General features: G+C 38.2%; 1 protein-coding gene across 2 annotated transcripts in view; it reads left to right on the top strand.

The window, feature by feature from the left end:
* LOC128002999 (extracellular matrix organizing protein FRAS1) overlaps window positions 1–19,564 on the top strand; it is a 110,071-nt gene that overhangs the window by 82,616 nt on the left and 7,891 nt on the right. For both annotated transcript variants that reach the window (XM_052592489.1, XM_052592490.1), the window contains 26 exons: window positions 596–727; window positions 1,055–1,183; window positions 1,276–1,523; window positions 1,616–1,767; window positions 2,256–2,418; window positions 2,515–2,647; window positions 3,221–3,405; window positions 3,930–4,086; window positions 4,598–4,861; window positions 5,787–5,975; window positions 6,077–6,196; window positions 6,295–6,474; window positions 8,966–9,090; window positions 11,039–11,179; window positions 13,233–13,460; window positions 14,359–14,472; window positions 14,609–14,759; window positions 15,212–15,371; window positions 15,458–15,620; window positions 15,718–15,964; window positions 16,981–17,325; window positions 18,037–18,197; window positions 18,333–18,480; window positions 18,565–18,770; window positions 18,920–19,076; window positions 19,269–19,469. In XM_052592489.1, the coding sequence (XP_052448449.1) occupies window positions 596–727; window positions 1,055–1,183; window positions 1,276–1,523; window positions 1,616–1,767; window positions 2,256–2,418; window positions 2,515–2,647; window positions 3,221–3,405; window positions 3,930–4,086; window positions 4,598–4,861; window positions 5,787–5,975; window positions 6,077–6,196; window positions 6,295–6,474; window positions 8,966–9,090; window positions 11,039–11,179; window positions 13,233–13,460; window positions 14,359–14,472; window positions 14,609–14,759; window positions 15,212–15,371; window positions 15,458–15,620; window positions 15,718–15,964; window positions 16,981–17,325; window positions 18,037–18,197; window positions 18,333–18,480; window positions 18,565–18,770; window positions 18,920–19,076; window positions 19,269–19,469 (4,599 nt within the window). The remainder of the gene's footprint in view (window positions 1–595; window positions 728–1,054; window positions 1,184–1,275; window positions 1,524–1,615; window positions 1,768–2,255; window positions 2,419–2,514; window positions 2,648–3,220; window positions 3,406–3,929; window positions 4,087–4,597; window positions 4,862–5,786; window positions 5,976–6,076; window positions 6,197–6,294; window positions 6,475–8,965; window positions 9,091–11,038; window positions 11,180–13,232; window positions 13,461–14,358; window positions 14,473–14,608; window positions 14,760–15,211; window positions 15,372–15,457; window positions 15,621–15,717; window positions 15,965–16,980; window positions 17,326–18,036; window positions 18,198–18,332; window positions 18,481–18,564; window positions 18,771–18,919; window positions 19,077–19,268; window positions 19,470–19,564) is intronic.

Below are 19,564 nucleotides of genomic sequence, written 5' to 3'. Positions count from 1 at the left end.
ACTACTGGTTACTACCATTTTTTTTCTACTGTAAAATCATAAATTAATATGAGTTATCCTTTAGTAATAACAAAAGACTAATACTTAATGTTACTTTAATGTTAATATTAAAGGTTTATAACAAACCCCTTACCAGAATATCAGGAATATCAATGCAGTGTAATGCAGTAAGTGTTATGTTGGAGGATACTAGGTTACAGTACCATGGTTACAAATTTCTACACATCACACAGCTGCTTGAGCTCTGAAGGTTACAGCAGCTAAACGACTGATTTCGAAACTTATAAAAATGGGCCCTTCATTGCTGATATTTATGAAGAAATAATATTTCTAGGAATGCTGAGTAGTTGTTGAATAGTTGCTTGTGCCCCTGTAGTACACATCTAATGTTCAGAATGAGATGGTGTTAGATGTCTTTTTAGCTCTTTCTGTTTTCTTTCCCTCCTACTCTTTGTCTGATTCATTCTTCCTGCGTCTAAGTTGCATTCATTCATCTGTGCTGTATTGAGCTGAAGTGCGGAAGACAGAACTGGCCTGAAGGTCATCAGTGCTCTTGTGCATGTGTGACTTATTGCTGCTCCCTTTCTTATGTCAGTTTCTGATGGAGAGCACACCACTCCAGAGATGGACTTTGCTATTCTGCTGTTGGACAATCATCAGCAGCCCCCGGTCTTTCAGATTCTGGATCCGGTGCTGGAGGTCAGTCTCGGCGGCAGGGCACCAGTGGGTAAGGACACGTGTATTGGCTTAAGTGCTCAAATGAATACGTATTTGAAAGGCCCAGTCAGTATTATTAAAAAAGTTTTACACACACATAAAAACTGATTAGTGTTTTAGACTTCAATCATGTCACATGAGATCATATGTCTAGTCGCTCACTTTTTAACACCTGATTTTTGGACAGTTTTTTTGCATTGAATAAACAGATACCGCTGTTCTTGAAAATCTTTGTTGCATCCACACTGCTAGGTGCCAGGAAAACATCAGTTAGCACAACATAAGCATAAAATGTGTCCCTTTTAATCTTACATGGACTTGTTTCCATGTCATGTAGGTAGGCAACAGTTAGCAGTGACAGATGCTGATACGGCCGCTGAAGAACTAGAGTTTGAATTGGTGGAGGGGCCGCTACACGGGACCCTCCTGAGAGTGGACCTTGGTTCCCAGGTCCAGATGGTTAATGGTAGGTACAGCATTTTTGGTTCTTTCAAATGTGTTGTTCTTTAATACACTTCCTGGCTTCAGTTATTTTAGTTTATTTATCAAAACTCTCAGGGGACACCTTCACCTCCAGTGACGTCACCAGGAATGTTCTGCAGTATGAGCATGCGGGTCTCACCACTGAGGAGGACTCCATGACTTTCTCTGTGACGGACGGGATCTCCATGACCTCCATCGTGGTGCAGGTCTTGGTGTCAGAGGTCAAAGGTGATGCACCCAAACGTGACCCTAAGGCCCTGCTGTCAATGGAGGTGGCGGAGAAGAGCAGCACCATCATTAGACGTTCCCAGTTAGCTTATGTGGTATGGAATGATATGTTCGGATAATAACTGAAAATAAAAGATCAAATTGGTTGACTCCAATATGCTTAAAAGGAATTGCCAATGTCTTGTAGGATGTTGAATCTCCCGATGAAAAAGTTTTTGTGCAGTTAATTTCTGTACCAATGTATGGGATCCTTACCAAAACCAAGGCTGAAGCAGACCATGAGGAACTTAGTGAATATTCCTCCTTTACAATGGAGGACATCAACAACCACAAAATCAGGTAAACACCCTGCATTTTAGAATGCTCTGTTATTTTCATATATTCATTGATAATTGAATTTAAATAGTATTACTTTCATTTTTATCACAATTTTGCTGCATATCAGTGTGTCAGTGTGTTTTTAGATCATTACCAGTAGTAATGTGCCATTCCTAGTTCAGCTTTTGTTAATATTAGACTCTATAAATGAGGCATGTAAAATGTTTGGCGAGTTGAAGGGCTTGGGGAGCCTCAACATGTATTACAACACAAGCTTCTTTAATTGCTTTGAATTGTTGAGCCCTGCTGAGAAATGCTGAAATGTAGAACAGTTCTCTCAGGCCATTACATCTTTGCCCTTATTTGAGCGTTAACCTCTGGTGGTTTGGATAGAATATTTACCTTATGTTTACAGCAATTTCTCTATTTTTTTCCCAGCTCTATTTCTTTCAGCATTTGAAAAAGGTTGAAAATAGTCTGAAATAATTTTTTTTTATGTATATATAAAGGTATGTTACATCCTTTGAAACGGGTAACCAGCCTGTCACTGACATTTTCCACTTCGTTGTCTATGATGGTGAGAACAATCGTCTGGAGAACCAGATGTTCACTATCACCATCACGTCTGCCCAGCGGCAGCCACCTGTTGTCACCGTGCACAGCGGCATTAAGGTGAGAACCGTTTCCACTTCACCTCCACCAATCAGCTAGTCTTAGATCTGGTTCTTTTAGCATTCCTAAACTCTTTATGGTGTTTCTTTTGTAAAGGTTCAGGAAGGAGGGAGAGTCCAGCTCTCAGCCAATCACATTATTGCATCTGACCCAGACACACCCAGAAAGGATCTGCTAGTGTGGCTTATCAGCCCACCAAAGTACGGCTTCATTGAGAACACAAAACAAGGTGAATCACCCAGCTGTCTCCATTTGTAATATATCACCTTCCATCAATGTATGTTAGCGTCCATTTCCCAGTCACTTTGTGGATGTTTTTTTTTTTAAACAGTTGCTGATGGTGTAATTTTATTAATGAGCCAAGCACTCATTTGCTGTGACAGAGATTTGTAGATGTGTGGAATTCAGATTGATCCAGTCATGTTTATTCAGGCTGAGTGGGTTAGATAAAAAGAGATCATGGTGGAACATAAATAAACAACAATAGTTGTACAAATTTTCGTTTTTTTTCATCCAAAACACTAATGCAAACTCTGATGTCTGCTTTGATATATATACTTTAAGAACACACTTGTTTTATCTTCAGGATTTTGGGTTTCACAGCCATTTATTCATAAATATGATCAATTTCTTGTTTTGCAGCTGAAAGTCACACTCTCTTGTTTTGTCTAGAAAGTTGCTTATTTGTTCAAGATCAATTACTTGTTTGGATATTGGGCTCAGAAACGTTATTCCCAGTGAAATGCAGTCTCCAGAATTACGAGACAACACTCAAGCTCAAAGTGTTATGTTTGTTCAACAGCAGCGATTGGTGGATTTAGCGCGATCAGCCCCGACGTCCCTTTCACTATAGAAGACCTCACCTCAGATCATATCTTCTATGTTCAAAACATCCGCCAAGCTAACATCCGCCAGGATGTCTTCAGCTTTTACATCAGTGATGGATCAAGTCAAACTGAGGCTTTTGATATCACCATAGACATTCAGGTATAATTAAAACAATTTAGTCCAAAGTATACAGTGTACTTCACTGTAGTTCAGTAGTTTTAGCCAGGGCTAGTTTTGTCACCATGTGGGCAAAAAGAATGATTGCTAAAATTCAAGGCGCACATGTCAGTCTACAAAGTTTACAAAAAAAGAAAGAAATTGGACTGCACACGTCATGCGCATTCTATGCCATTGACGATGTTAACATCACTGTACGCATATCCTAGTGTACGGGTAAAAACCAAAGTATTATTTGGGCTCAAGACTGCATGGTGTTCCTTTGATGAATGTGTTCCAGAATACCTTTACAAAATGCATTTTGCTGTTACTTTAGATGACTTACAAGTAATTTGATTTTTCTCCATTTATCAGTCTTTTAAAATTGGTTGATGTTTGGAGCCGCTGGCTCAGTGGGAAGCAGATTCAAAGCTAGTCTACATCATTTCCCCATTCCCCTCTTTTTCCTGTCTCTCCTTCCTGACTGTCAAGTTTATATATGAGATGTTATTTGCTGTTGTTTATAGCACACCAAAGAAGATAGAGTCCCAATTATCTCAGTAAACAGCGTCCACGTGGAGGAGAACACTGGTGTGGTCATCACTAACTCCTCCCTGAATGTGCTGGACCAGGACACACCTGAAAATGATCTTCTCCTCACCCTCCTCAAGAAGCCGTCATATGGTCAGTGCCTGTCTTCCTCTCTCTATTACGCTTCTTATGCCCACTTCATTCCCCAATCTGTTGCTCATTGATGGCCAGCCTTCAGAAAACATCCATTATTTGTCACATAACTGCTCCGACTGGCTCCTGTGTGGCTGATTCATGTTCTTGTCATTGTGCCTCTGCCACTGATTAGAGAGTGGGTGGAAAGGCCACGACCCACAGGGCTTCATTGGTTAAACTTTTATGGACACATGTCAAGGTGTTCACAGCAGTTTTATTAGGAGTTGCAAGTGAGGAATGGAGCTGACAGAACTGAAATACAGTCACTGCGTCATTGAGTGCTATGACAGCAGTGCAGTTACACAAAAAATGACATTGAGCGACCATTAGAGGTCAAGTGCACATTTATTAAAAAAAATTGAAGCAGAAGCATTATTTTATATGTGTTTATACTGTGTTTGATGAAAAAAATAAGGAATGTAGCAATACTGTTCATTTCTTTGTAATGCTTCTGTGTGTGTCCCAATAGGGAAGCTACGCAGAAGGCAGTTCTACTCTCAGCCTTTAGAGAACGGCAGGATTCTTCAGCAGGGATCCACCTTTACTTACCAGGATGTTCTAGATGAGCTGCTGGTCTACACCCCAGACGGACGTGGCCCTGGGACAGACGAGATCCAGTTTTCAGTAACAGATGGCATATACACAGAGAGCGGCCGTCTGGAGTTCAGCATGGATACTAGGAAGCGAGAAGGCCCTAGAGTCACAATCAACCGAGGACTACAGATTGCAGCAGGTCAAGAAACAGCTACATTACATTGTCCTTGCACACATCCCAAACATCCCTGATTGGTTAGGTTGCTAATTTTAGTAGTCATCATTATATCAGACAACTCAGCTTCTTCTGAAATGAGTGAAAAAACAGACTAACAAAAACAGACTGACATTATGTATGTATTATGTCTTTTACTCTTTCTAGCATACAGTAAAATAAAAATCACTTTTTTTTCATGTTCCAATTTAAAACTGTTTAAAACTATTGCACCTCTTAACTGCCCCAACCCCTCATTAGATGATGATCATCAATCAGTGTTATATACAAATGTCTCTACTTAATAGTAAATATTGGAAAGGAAAAGAGCCAGTGATATTAGCACTGAGGTTATGTTCAAAATTATTAAAATGTAATTTTTATTGAATTACAAAAACAGTTGTGTGAAGAATTAAAAACACAACGAAAATTTAATTTGTTCTTTCGGTTTTACATTGCTTTGTTAAATAATAAAAAGTTACATTCTGCAATTTCCATTTTGATTTCATTACAAAAAAACAAATTAATTGATAAAAAACAAAGCTTGATATCACTTTCCTGGAGTCATTTTAGAGGAACAGTTCACCCCAAAATTTAAATGAATAATTCACTCAGCTTTATATAATTTCAAACCATCTGTCAAACACAAAAAGAGAAGCAAATCAAATTTACACAAAAGAAGCACATGCACATTTTTGAACAGCTTTGTGTGCAAACCAGACCGAAGTGATGGCATTATGCATTGATAATCTCTATCTGCCAGACTCACACTCCAGTCCAAACAGATCTCACTTCATTATGATGCACCAATTGAAACAAAGAGGTTCCTATCTAGTTAAACTGAGTTGATGTTAATAAATACTTAAATGCCTGTATCATTTCTGTTACCGTTGCTCATTCCTCCCGACAGGTTCCTCATCTAAGATCACAGAGCAGCATCTGAAAGGGACGGACGTAGATTCAGATAACCTTAAACTGCGGTTCACCCTCACTAAAGACCTGAGCATGGGCTCCCTGCTGCTGAATACAGGCAGAAACAAGGCTCAGATATCCGTCAAAGGACCTGTAACCAGCTTCACACAGGATGATATCACCAAAGGTTTTTCCTCCTTTGCTGTCTCTTTCTCATACATAATCATCCACAGGGAATTTCGAAGCAGAGATGCATTGTCTCATGTGGTTTTGCACCTCATCTGTCAGGACATGTGGAATACATTCATGAAAAGGGAGAAAGTGGAGGCAGCTTCTCTTTCAAGTTCAACCTGGAAGATCCCGAGGGAAATAGAGCCATTGACCAATCTTTCTTCATTAGTGTTCTGGGTGAGCCGAGAAAGTATTTTGGGACATTGAAAGAGTCGTGTTCAGGGATGTTAGAAGAAAGTTATTTAGGTACATCCTCATCTTTTTTTCTCTCTCAGAGGACAGACTTCCTCCCACAGTGGTGGTTAATAAGGGTTTGGTTATGGATGAGAACACCTTGAAGAAGATCACCACACTGCAGCTGTCCTCTACAGATCAGGACAGTCAACCAGATGAACTCATTTACCGAGTCACCAAACAGCCCCAGCTCGGCCATCTAGAACATTCCAGCAAACCAGGTACAGACAAAACGTGTTGGGAGTGACGAACCAACAGTAAAACTAAATTATTCAGTAACAAAACAGTAACCCAGCTTTCAAAATTATCCGACTATTTATAACAAGTTACTTTTTCCATCTAGCATCACCGTATAGTAACAAAAATTGTAAATCACTCTTAAACAGTGTTGGGTAAGTTACTCAAAAAAAAGTAATCCACTACAAATTACTAATTATTTCTGTAAAATTGTAATTTGATTACATCACTGATTACAGCATTTAAAAAGTAATCAGGTTACTAATTACTTTACTTTGTTACTCTCAAGTTTCCTTTACTTTTCAAATTATCCAACCTACAAAATACACTACAAAGAGAAACTAAAGTTCAAATTTAATACTGACTGAGAAAATACACAAGTAGCCTATTGTGTTTATAGCCTACACTCCCAAACACTTTTGTTTTGTTTTGTTTTGTAAAATAAAGAAAACAAATAGGGTGTGCTTTCTGTATTTAGTCTACGTGAATATCTTACTGAAACGGTTCACTAAAATTAAAGAAAATGACCCGAGAAATACAGTTTATACAAAGAAAGTTTGAAGTGCCTATTATTAAATGAAGTCATGTCAAAAACAAATATTGTCTGCTAAAATAATCCATATGAAACCAATGTGAGGTTCAGTCTTTCCCGTCTGAGCTCACCTGTAATGTGTCCACACACATCGCTCGTATAAGATACATGAAAACAGGCTTGAGATGTGTGTACATGTAAATGTCCTCATCCCCTCCGTATACAAAGAGAGATTCAAGCTCATCTCGGCTACTTTTTTTTTTTTTGGAAGAAGACGCACTGTGAGAAATAATCATTGAATTGTGATGATCTCATTCTAATGAGTCATTTATTTTTACTTTTGTTAGTCTTACTGTGACATATTTACTTGTTAAAATTTTCCCAAACTATAATGCAACATTTTCAAATATGATTTATACGATTTGAAATACGACCTTTCATTGCATCTAAATGTTGTAGGACTCGTCTGCATTTTAGCTAACATTCTCTGGTGATTTATTAAAGGTCATACTGATGCGCAAAACATGATTTTTACTTCATAATTTTAACACTGCATTTGTAACATAAGTAACGTAATTTTATTGATATAAGTAACTGTAATCAATACATTTAAAATGTAACTCATTACTTTACTGCGTTACCAGAAAAAGTAATTCGATTACAGAAATGCATTACTGTGTAACACGTTATCCCAACTCTGCTCTTTAATGTCAAATTCTAGAACCATTATCACGGAACAAGTTAAAAAAAAATACAGCATAGCAATTCAATCAAGTGAATCCGCTGTGCAGAATGTCTATTATTCATTAAGTGAATTAAACTAGTTTTTACCCCAATGTTTTAAATTAGGGTCATTTAAATAAATCATTCTAATAAATTGTCTCTCTAGTGTAATATAATATTATTAGAATATTATATTGTTAGTATAATGCCATCACCCTAATTGAGATTGATTAACTGATTCTCATTGTTTTTGCACTCCGGTATGACCGATTTGCATAAAAGTGAGATTCTTTGGTGAATTTGGTATCACTAGGGTAGTTCTGATTCTAAACAGCTGACATGATTGCTGAGGCACACAACATAAATGCTCAAATATTATGAAGGAAAATGGTTCTCGGGTCAGTATAAAATAATCTCCACTGTCAGACGAGGAGTTTTTTACTGATGATGTTTTACTGGGGCACAGTAGTATTTCACTGGGGCTTGTGTCCTAGTAAAAAGGGCTTAGCAACTGCCCAGGTTCTACATATAAGATGTTGTCCCCTTATGTAGCTTCGAAGCAGTTAGGTACTTTTTATTTGAACCTTTTAGTGTCAAAAGAGTAGTTTAACTAAATTATGGATAGCTTATATGTTGGCAAGCAACAGTTTGAAAGTTTCTTCCCCAACACTTCATCTTATTTAGCCTCTATCTTATACGTATCTCTACTTATCCACAGATACACATACTACACCGTCATTGTTATTTGTGTCTCTATCAAAGACTGATTAGAAAAAGCCTTTGAGATCATAATATATATTTATAGTCAGGGGTCCTGGTTCTGTTTGGGCATAGGAATACATTTATAAAAGCTGGCCACAACTGCCAGGCAATGTGTGGAAGATATATAGTGTGTTTTATATCTAAACATCATGTTCAAATGAAGACTGAGAACTCATTAGATGAGATCTAGCCTATAGATCTCTATCAGAGCATCATATAAGGGGGTTTCATGGGTGAAGATCTGTTCTTATTTTCCTCTCTGTCCCTCTTGGCGATGCCCGGATCGCACTCAATTGGATTTCTGCAGTAGTGCATGTTTTATTCATCCATTTCAGTTGACATGTGGGATATTTTTAATGGTAGCAAGTGAGTTTACATTATTGTTTAATACCAAGGGCAAAATATGAAGTGGTGGACATGCTCACTGGGGAGTTTTTCTCGGTTTGATGTCATTGCAGGAACACGGATCAGCACGTTTACCCAGGCTGACCTGGCCTCCCGCAACATTCAGTATGTTCATACCAGTGAAGAGGAGATACATTCTGATGACTTCACCTTCACTGTATCTGACGGGGGCAATGAGGTGCATACATACACACACACACACACACACACACATTCAGTGGGGTCCATTTATATATATTGCAAGTTAACCTATTCATATCGCATTAACTTATTAATTGATTAACGCCGACATTTATTTTATTGTGTATTAACGCAGTTTTTAATTATTATGAAAGTCCGTTGCTCACTGACTCTGAATACACATACAGACAGATCATGGGTCATAGGAGGGGATGCTTCTGATCAGATTATTTAGGCTAAAAATCAACATTCAACAACTACCAACTGTCCACTGTTATTTTTAACAGAAAAGAATGCAACGAGTTCATTATCATGACTTTATAAGTTGAAAATAGGACGTTTCCGATAGCACTTGAAGACAGCAGAGAAGCGCTCTCCCTCAACACAGTGGAGTGAATCGTTTTGTTAACTTTGTGGTTTATTGTTTTGAGTTGATGGGACGTGGTAACACACGGCCCTCTCACAATATATTGCGTCACAGATCTATCGCTTTTGCTGCTCAGAAAATTTTACTCAATCATGCAGATTTATCAGAAGATCCGCACTCCGGCGCGGTAAGCAATCACACTCACTGATCTATATAAAATATTTTCTTTAAAAACGTAGGTTTCTTTAATATTTAATTCAATTACATTAATGTTATAAGTTTCAATTTAGGCTACATTAAATATTTTAACTGCTACTATTTGGAACACTGCTGTAAAAAGCAACTTATTTGTTTAAAGTGCTTGCAAATTAATTGTTTCCAGCACTGATATACTGGAGTTGACCAGAAGACTTGGATTCAGAAAAATAATTCAATTAGTGTCATTGATCATGTGACTCTTTGTATGGACACTCGGATGTTCTTCTGCCATTGAAGCACAAGATGCTCTTCTCAAATTGTGCTGGAGAATATGATCATCTGTTTTACACAAACTTGTGTAGTATCTGTAGCTCATGTACTGCTCAGTGTAACAATCAGTTTTTAATTATTGAACTGAAATAATAAATCAAATAAAAATAATATACAGTAAATATTGAAAGAAAAACTAAATCTTAAAAAACAGAAAACTTTAAAAATGAATAAAAGTTACTGAAATTATAAAATAAAAGCTAATTCAAAATATGAATAAATACTGTAGTAATATATACATAATATAAAAATAACAGTGGCTGTAAAAGAGGCACAAAATAACTACGAAAATATTTCAGTAATTCATGTGATTTTTCACTCAAGTTGTTCTGCTAATGATATAATTTGTCATAAAAAATTATTGAACACTCATCATTCACTGTACCTAACATGGATATAAACACAAATGTGCCCTTCACTTTCTATTTCTCATTCTACACATGAACACACACACTTCCTCCCACAGTAATCACAATCCTCCCTCTTGCCTTTTCATACTCTCTTCCTTTCACCCCTTTTCGTTTCATTATAAACACGTACATGCCCACACACGCACTAATTAGGGCTGAAAGAGTTTGAATAAACACAGTCTGCTTAGTGTGTGTCTGAAACAGATGAAAACACAGTTATCCTACAATAGACTTGTCTCTCTGCGGGAAACACTCTTCTGCCGTTTTGAATGGAAAATGATGCGTAAATACACTTTGTGTTTTTGTATTGTGCTGCCGAATTAAAGGTACATGTTTTATTAACGCTCCACTACGCCATATGGCAGTTGTCTTAGACTTATACTGACACCTAGTGGTATGGATGCAGAAGTAATAATGTGGTTACACAAATAAAATTAGTAGTATTAATTAGACCTGCCCCAGTGTCAAATAATACTGACATGGTCTTTTATGGTCTCTGTTACTCTGATAGGATGATTACATAAACCTAATTAGTGGGAAATTAGATTATGTGCTGCAGAACATTTGAGCTCATATCTAGATTCAGTTACTGAGCACTGTGCGTTTAATTATTTCATTAGTGTTATGCTGTTGTCCTTTAGATTTCACAGACATTCTATATCACCATCCGGCCGGTGGACGACTCTCTGCCCGTCCTGCAGGTGCCAGGGATGAGGGTGCAGGAAGGAGTGAGGAAGACCATCACTGAGTTTGAGCTGAAGGCTACTGATGCTGACACAGAGGTATCTTTCTAACTGTGCTTTCAGTTTTGCTCTTGGTTGTGCTTTATTTGTTCTTTGAAAAAAAGAAGAAGAAGATTTTACTTAAAGGGGGGGTGAAATGCTCGTTTTCACTCAATATCCTGTTAATCTTGAGTACCTATAGAGTAGTACTGCATGCTTCATAACTCAAAAAAGTCTTTAGTTTTATTATATTCATAAGAGAAAGATAGTCTGTACCGATTTTTCCCGGAAGAACACGAACGCCTGGAGGCGTGACGTGTGTTATGACGTCTGTTTTTTTTTTTTTTTTAGCTCTACATGTGGAAAGTGCAGTTTGATGACAACATCGCATGTTGTTTACTTGATGTGCTTACACGCCGATAGCTAAGTTAACAACACAGAGATATTTGAAGCAGTTTTACTCACCGCCTGCGGTTCCAACACACGATCGTGACCCTTTTTCATTGGGACTGCATTAATCTTAAGAAATAAACGATATGCAAATCCGGCGTCAAACTGGGCCTTGTTTGTAAAACAAGCATCTTCGAAATGCAGGGAACAAACAAAAACACTTGCACAACTCCGTTGATGCTCTGTAAAAATAAACTCCATCCACTGGTCCCTTAATGCTGTTTTTTTTTTTTTTGGTAATCTGTGCAGGGTTGTCTTGCCCTGGCAACCAAAAACACACTCCTTTTGTGACATTTCACGACGCTCTCGCTCTGATCAGTGAATGTCTCTCGCTCTGATCAGTGAATGTCTCTCGCTCTGATCAGTGAATGTCTCTGCTATACGGGAGCGTGCGCTCTTCCGGCAGAAGTGCCTTAGGACCCATATAAGGAAATTCCGCTCCATCTAACGTCACACAGAGCCATACTCGAAAAAAACTTTCTGAAACTTGTGACAAACCAGAACCAGTACAACTTAATTATTGAAACTTTGTCCATGTTTAGCATGGGAATCCAACTCTTTAACAGTGTAAAAAACTCAGTATGCATGAAATAGCATTTCACCCCCCCTTTAAGGATTAGATTTTAAAATGAACTGTATGTTAAATACTATTATAACCAATTTCTATGCAAATTTAATATAGTGCAGACCAGAGATTGCACTGGTGAGTGGAAGTGGAGTGTGGCATTACACTATTTTGCCTGGAGTTTTTTTCCCCCCAATATCTTTTTGGAAGTCAGAGCTAAATGTTTTCTTGATCTATCTCTAATACATGTTAACAGCAAATGTTACATTTGATCATTTTATTTGACAGACTATGAGAGGTCAGAATGATGGAATTTGTGAAATATTATTGTAAAAATGAGCATCACAAATACAGAACGAGTGTGAATGTGAGAGAAGATGGTTTTTTAAAAGAAAAACACGTTCCTGTCACATATGGAAATAGGTGGATAATACATACACAACCGTTTAAATGTTTGGGGTCAGTAAGATTTTGAAAGAAATCTTTTACAGTATTCTCTCCAAAGCTGCAATCATTTGATTGAAAATACAGTAAAAAAATTAATATTGTAAAATGTAAAATGGCTATTTTAAAATCTATAAAAGGATATAGCAAATCTGTGACATGATCCTTCAGAAATCATTCTATGCTGATTCGGGCTCAAGAAACCTTTCTTCTTGTTATGAATGTGGAGACAGTTGTGCTTCTTAATATTGTTTGTGAACACTGAAATGCATTTTTAGGATTCGCTGATGAATGGAATGTTCAAAAGAACAGCATTTATCTTTCGTAACATAATTAAGGCCTTTACTGTCACTTAATGAATTTAATGTATCCTTGCTGACCCCAAACACTAGAGTAACTCTGTCATCTCAGATCTTTGGTCTATGTAGAAAAAATGATGAACAGTCATACAAGTGTAGAGAGTGAGTGAGGAGATGGAAATGGAAAACCCTTTGAACGAGAGTGAAATTACTGCCGCCCTGCTTGACTCAAATATTCTGGTGCACACAGCTGATATCCGTTGCATTAAACAGTAGTGCTCTTTTACTTCTTAGTGGCAATTTCATTTAATTCCGTACTTGTTTGATGATCTCTCTCCCTTAAATTCTCTGTCAGGAGGATTCTGTTACGTTCACTATCGTTCAGGCTCCTCGTCACGGGACCATTGAGCGCACAAGTAATGGTCAGCATTACCGTCAGACCAACACTTTCACTATGGACGACATCTATCAGAACCGCATCAGTTACAGCCATGACGGCAGTAACTCCCTCAAAGACCGATTCACCTTCACTGTTGGTGATGGCACCAACATGTTCTTCATCATCGAAGAAGGTGGAAAAGAGGTCAGTAGACTTCCTGTGGTAAGTTGTCACCAGTGTTATACTAATAGCTGTATGTAGAGGGCCATATTTCTGAAAATGTCCTCCAAATATGGGAAGTACTCATAGAGATTGTTTTTTTGGTCAGGATTATACACCTTCTGTACTCTTTTCATGAAACATCCTGGGAATTTTTAGTGACCACAGAAAGGCTTTACCTCAGTTTAGCATGTCATCTGAAGGACAGTGCATCTTTAAAGCTTTAAACAAAAAATGTAATTTACAGTAATTTAAATAAAATAAATGCAGTCAGTTGTAATAATAAACTTAGCATAATACACTTTTTTTTTCCAAAAACATTAATAAATCATACTCAAACTTTTGAACAGTAGTGTATGCACACAAACGAACATTTTTGCATTTGAAAATGGCTAATTTCTTTATATTTATAATGACATGAATATAAATGTACCATATGAATCACCTGAAGGTATCCTGTCCATTTGTTTAACATTAGCCATTTAGACAGCGTGCCAGCTCTCACTCTCTCCCTCCATCATAATAACTCCATCCATCAGCAGTCATTTTCCCCTCTTCCAGATGTGTCAGCTGCCAGTCAGTTGTTCTGGCAGGTAAAAGATCTCTCAGTGGTCACTGAAACAGGGGCACCTCGTCTTGTCCTAAGATGACACAATAGCAGCCCTATGACAGTGCTTCATCAGGAAGGCCTAGAACACCATTACTCAGCACTTTAGAAACTTCGACTTCACATTAGAATTTAAATAGGTTTGATCTGACATGGAATGGATATTAAAGTGAGCATTGTTGGTAAATGAGAAGCAATAACTCACATGGAAATACACGAAACAGGGTTTGTACCAGCCAGGAGGTTTACATTGTGTGTAAATATCCTTTGTTTCAGGTTGTCACCGCTGCTCCACAAAAGTTTAAAATCGATATTTTACCTGTGGATGACGGGACCCCTCGTATCGTCACCAACCTGGGTCTGCAGTGGCTGGAGTACATGGAAAATAAGGTCACTTATTTTAATCTCAACTAACAGTGCATTTCTGCCTCCTACTGGCTTTATCTTGCATTGGCGCAAAAGTGCTAGAATTAATTCTCTTTAACCAAAGCATAAAATTACATTTTAATGTGAAATTGGATTCTAGGCCACCAACCTGATCACCAAGAAAGAGCTTCTCACTATTGATCCGGACACAGATGATGGACAGCTGACTTATGAAGTCACTACAGAAGCTAAACACGGCTACCTGGAGAGTAAACTCAATCCTGGCAAACCGGTCACCTCTTTCACACAAGGTAGTATTGACAAAACCACCAAAATCATAACCAGAAAGACTCAGCCACGTTTCAATCCACAACAAATTAGATATGCTCTGACTAAGGTCCACTCAGAGCCAAAAAAACATCTGCACATGTCGTCCACTGTCTCTTGTGCTTGTTTTTCCTGTCCGTGCAAAAACAACCTCAAGCCTTCCTCCATATTGTTTGTTGACCTGTTTTCAAGAATCACCTCTGGCACTGAATTAGGTATGAGAACTAATTTTAGGATAATAACCACAGTAGGTAGGAGAATCATTTTGTAATTGACGCACATAGTCTGTGATTCGTTTTGTACAAAAAATAAAAACTGGGGCTCTAGATGTGTGCAGTCTTGTAGTGCTTAGTGTTACACACTAAATGCACCTTCATCAACTTCTGCAAGTGCATTTGGAGTTATAAAAGGTAACTTAGTTTACTCTGTTTTGCAGCTGACATAAACTTGGGTCTGATCCGATATGTTCTGAGTGAGGACAATGTTCAAGAGACCATGGACAACTTCAGGTTCCTCGTGAAGGACAGCAAACCCAACATCGTCAGTGACAATGTGTTCCACATCCAGTGGTCTCTTATCAGCTTTGAGCACAAGAGGTGCGGCTGCCTCAGTTTTTGTTCGTGATGAAGGCTTCATATAATCAGCTACTCGTTCTCAGTAATGTGTCGTCATCTGTCTGCAGCTACAACGTGAGTGAAAAAGATGGAACCGTGGCGGTCACAGTGAAGAGGAGCGGGAATCTGAACCAGTATGCTATTGTGCTGTGTCGTACCGAGCAAGGCACTGCCACCTCCAGCATGGGCTCTCGGGCCGGACAACAGGACTATGTTGAGTATGCTGGACAAGTATGTTCTTTGTTATTCTGTAATAATCACATTCCCTTATATTTGATAGACTGATTAAGTCAGCAACATTCGAATGCTCTTTAATGTGGTTCCCCAGGTTCAGTTTGATGAGAGAGAGGACACCAAGGTGTGCACCATTGTGATCAATGATGACCCAGTCTTTGAGGACATAGAGAGCTTTAAAGTGGAGCTGAGTATGCCAGTGTACGCCCTGCTGGGGTCAGTGACCCGCGCTAAAGTCATTATCAATGACACCGAGGATGAACCCACCCTGCAGTTTGATAAGAAGACCTACCATGTCAATGAGAGCACAGGCTTTATCTTTGCTCCTGTTGAAAGAAAGGGTCAGTGGAACCATTTTTTTTATTTATTATTAAAATATCTTCATATCTGCTTACGTTATAAATCCTGTTCCATTAAATAATCATGCTCGAGAATGTAACTACATATTAAAGATTGAGGATGGTAAAAATGTGTTAATTTTAAGGATAAGCCCCTAATCTGAATATTGGGGGTGGTGTATCAGTTAACTTGTATTTAAGGATGCAGGATATATCAGTGTCATAATTTATTAACACTGTTAAATGTAATCTTTAGCGAGTCTCAAAATAAGTATGCATTTTAATACTGGACATTGGGTTGGATATAGTGCTGTACATAACATCCAATATAATAAATAGTACACATTTTGATTTCAGTCCACTTATTTTATTTTATTGTAGACATAATATTTATGGAGCCCCACACATGACATGCAAGAAAAAATAAACAAATTGTGCGCACGATTTACTAATTCGTTCCTTCAATGTACTAAAACGTGCACATGATTACTATTGCGTTTCGTCTATTTGCTAAATTGTGCGCATGAGTTAGCAAATCGATGGAGCGAATTAGTAAACCGTGTGCACAATTTACAAATCGAGTGAACGAAATAGTAAATCGAGGGAACACAATAGTAATCGAGTGCACATTTTAGCCTAATATTTTTTTCTGCATGTCGTGTGGGGCTCCGTAAATATTATATATTTTAATAGCAGCAATATTTCAGTTATCAGCCTATAACATGAAAGTGTACTGACCAGAATTTTACTATTGTCAATTTTTTTTTTTTTTTTTTGCACATTCCCTTTACATGTAGACCTATAAATGTACAAATGTCTCAGCTAAATTGCTCTTTAAATGGTTAATCCATTAAAACGTGCCACTTTTTCAGAGAAGCTTCAGGATCAAGTCAGTGAAAACTAATATGTACTCGCTACTTAAAAAATAGTGTATTTCCTAGAAAGTATTATCCTTTTAAAATGATGATCTTCATGATCATGTGTTATATGCTAAAGGTCATCTCTCGTGTTTTAATTAGGTGACACCAGCAGCACAGTCTCAGCCCTCTGCTACACTGTGCCTAAGTCGGCCCGGGGCAGCAGTCTGCACGCTCTCGAGTCCGGCTCGGACTTTAAGACCCGTGGCATGAGCAGTGACAACAGAGTAATCTTTGGCCCTGGTGTGAGCATGTCTACCTGTGATGTAAAGCTGATCGATGACAGCGAGTATGAACTCTCTGAGGAGTTTGAGCTAGTGCTGTCGGACGCCTCAGACAATGCACGCATGGGTGATGTCACTGTGGCTAAAGTCATCATAGATGGGCCAAATGATGCCTCCACCGTCTTCCTGGGCAACGCGTCCTTCACCTTCACTGAAGATGCAGGTTGGTGGAGTTTGGCTGTTCTAGGAAGTATCATGGGCGTTAGTTTTGTTTTAAAAATGTGGTAGTTGATTTATTAAATTGGAAATATTAATGTAAAATATAAAACAATAATTTTATGATCTGAAAAAAATAATTTCACAAATAGACTTTTTTTTAAAGATTTTGACCATTATTTATTATTATTATTATTATTATTAAGGATGGAGAGCAACAAGAACAATTCAAAAACGAAAATACCTCTTAGGGGTCAGTGAGATTATTAGTATTATTATTATATTTTTTTAAGTCCCTAATGCTCACCATTGCTGCATTTATTTAATAATTTAATATACACTAAAAACAGTAGCATTGTGAAATATTATTACAACTTCAAATAATTGTTGAATATATATTTTAAATGTAATTTATTCCTGTGATGGCAGTGCTGAATATTTTCAGTGTCAAAAGATCATTCAGAAATCGGTCAAATATGCTGACATTTCTTATTATAATCAGTGTTGAACAGTTGTGCTGCTGAATGTTTTTGTGGAAACTGGGATATATTTCTTTCAGGATAGTTTGATGAATAAAAACAGAACAGAAATTATTTCGGTATAGAAATCTTTTGCAACATGATAAATGTCTTTAAAAATATTACTAACCCCAAATTTTTGAGTGTCCAATCTGTCCAATACTTATGCGATACTGATAGTCTGAAATATCGTCCCACAGGCACCATTGAAATCCCTGTTCTGCGGCAGGGCAGTGACCTTTCCTCAGTGACCTCTGTGTGGTGTGCCACACGTCCTGCTGAACAAGATTCAGCCACGCCCAGCGTTGACTACATCCCGAGCTCCAAAAAGGTGGAGTTTAGACCAGGCAAGACCGAGGAGGTAATGAAACTACACTGTTCTGACATTCTCTAAGACGACTGGTGTTTACAGGCTTCATTTCAAAAACTATGTAAGAAATCAAAGTAAGATTTTTTCCACCAAAAGCACTTTTATCATTTGTTTACTCTTTCCTAGACATGTAGTTTGACCATAATGGATGACATTCAGAACCCGACAATTGAAGGGAAAGAATCCTTCATTGTGTTTCTTAGTTCTCCAAACGGAGCGGTCCTGACCGAACCATATGAAGCCTCTGTCTACATCACTGACACCACCCAAGACAGTGCGTTTACTTGCCCATCACAGTCGTAACGTCCATATAACATCATATTAACATGCTTATAGAGTCAGTCCTTTTTTCTTACAGTACCTAGCATGCAGTTTGAAAAGCTGGCGTATACGGTGAAGGAAAAAGCTGGTGTCCTGCACATCCCAATTTTTAGGACAGGAGATCTGTCCTATAAGTCTTCTGTCCGTTGCTTCACACGCACGATGTCTGCTGTGGTGATGGATGACTTCGAAGAGAGGAGAAATGCTGATGATTTCAGGATCACCTTCCGAAAAGGGGAGAAGGTGCGGTTTCTTTTTGTCCCTGATTCATTCATAATTACTTCACCGACATTCTGTGATTTTAGTCATTTTATGATATGGTATTGTTTTCATATGGCCTCAGTTTTTTGTAGTTTAGAAGAATTTGAAAGCCTCTTGCTCCTGATTGGCAGGTGAAGAATTGTACCATACTGATCCAAGATGACTCTGTGTTTGAGCCTGAAGAGGAGTTCCAGGTCCACCTTGGAAGCCCACAGGGTGACCACTGGATTGGAGCCATGATTGGAGTCAACGACATTGTGACTGTGACCATCACAAATGATGAAGATGGTCAGCAGTTAGCTTGTTGCTTGACACACAATAAAAAATTACAATTTTTACAAAAGGCTCTAGTAGAGCAAGGTTCTTGCAACATGAAGCAATGGGTTTGATTCCCAGGGCGTGTGTTTACTGATAAAATGTATAGCTTGGATGCTCTGTAGGTTGCTTAGCATGAAAGTGTCTGCCACATTCGCTTTTCAGCACCTACGATCGAGTTTGAACAAGCCTCATACCAAGTTCGTGAGCCCCCTGGTCCAGACGGAATCGAGGTTTTGAATATCAAGGTGATCCGTAAAGGAGACCTTGACCGCACATCCAAGATCCGATGCAGCACAAGGGATGGATCAGCCCAGTCAGGTGTAGACTATAACCCCAATAGTCGAGTCCTTAAGTTCAGCCCTGGTAAGTATATTTATTCATTTAGCACATTTCATCCTTTTTTTATTTTAAAATTATACCTTCATTCTAATCTGTGATAATTCTGTTGTAATATTGTT

This window comes from Carassius gibelio, chromosome A5, assembly GCF_023724105.1.
Source record: "Carassius gibelio isolate Cgi1373 ecotype wild population from Czech Republic chromosome A5, carGib1.2-hapl.c, whole genome shotgun sequence".
Taxonomy (NCBI): domain Eukaryota; kingdom Metazoa; phylum Chordata; class Actinopteri; order Cypriniformes; family Cyprinidae; genus Carassius; species Carassius gibelio.
This window is presented reverse-complemented; position numbering and strand designations above follow the sequence as displayed.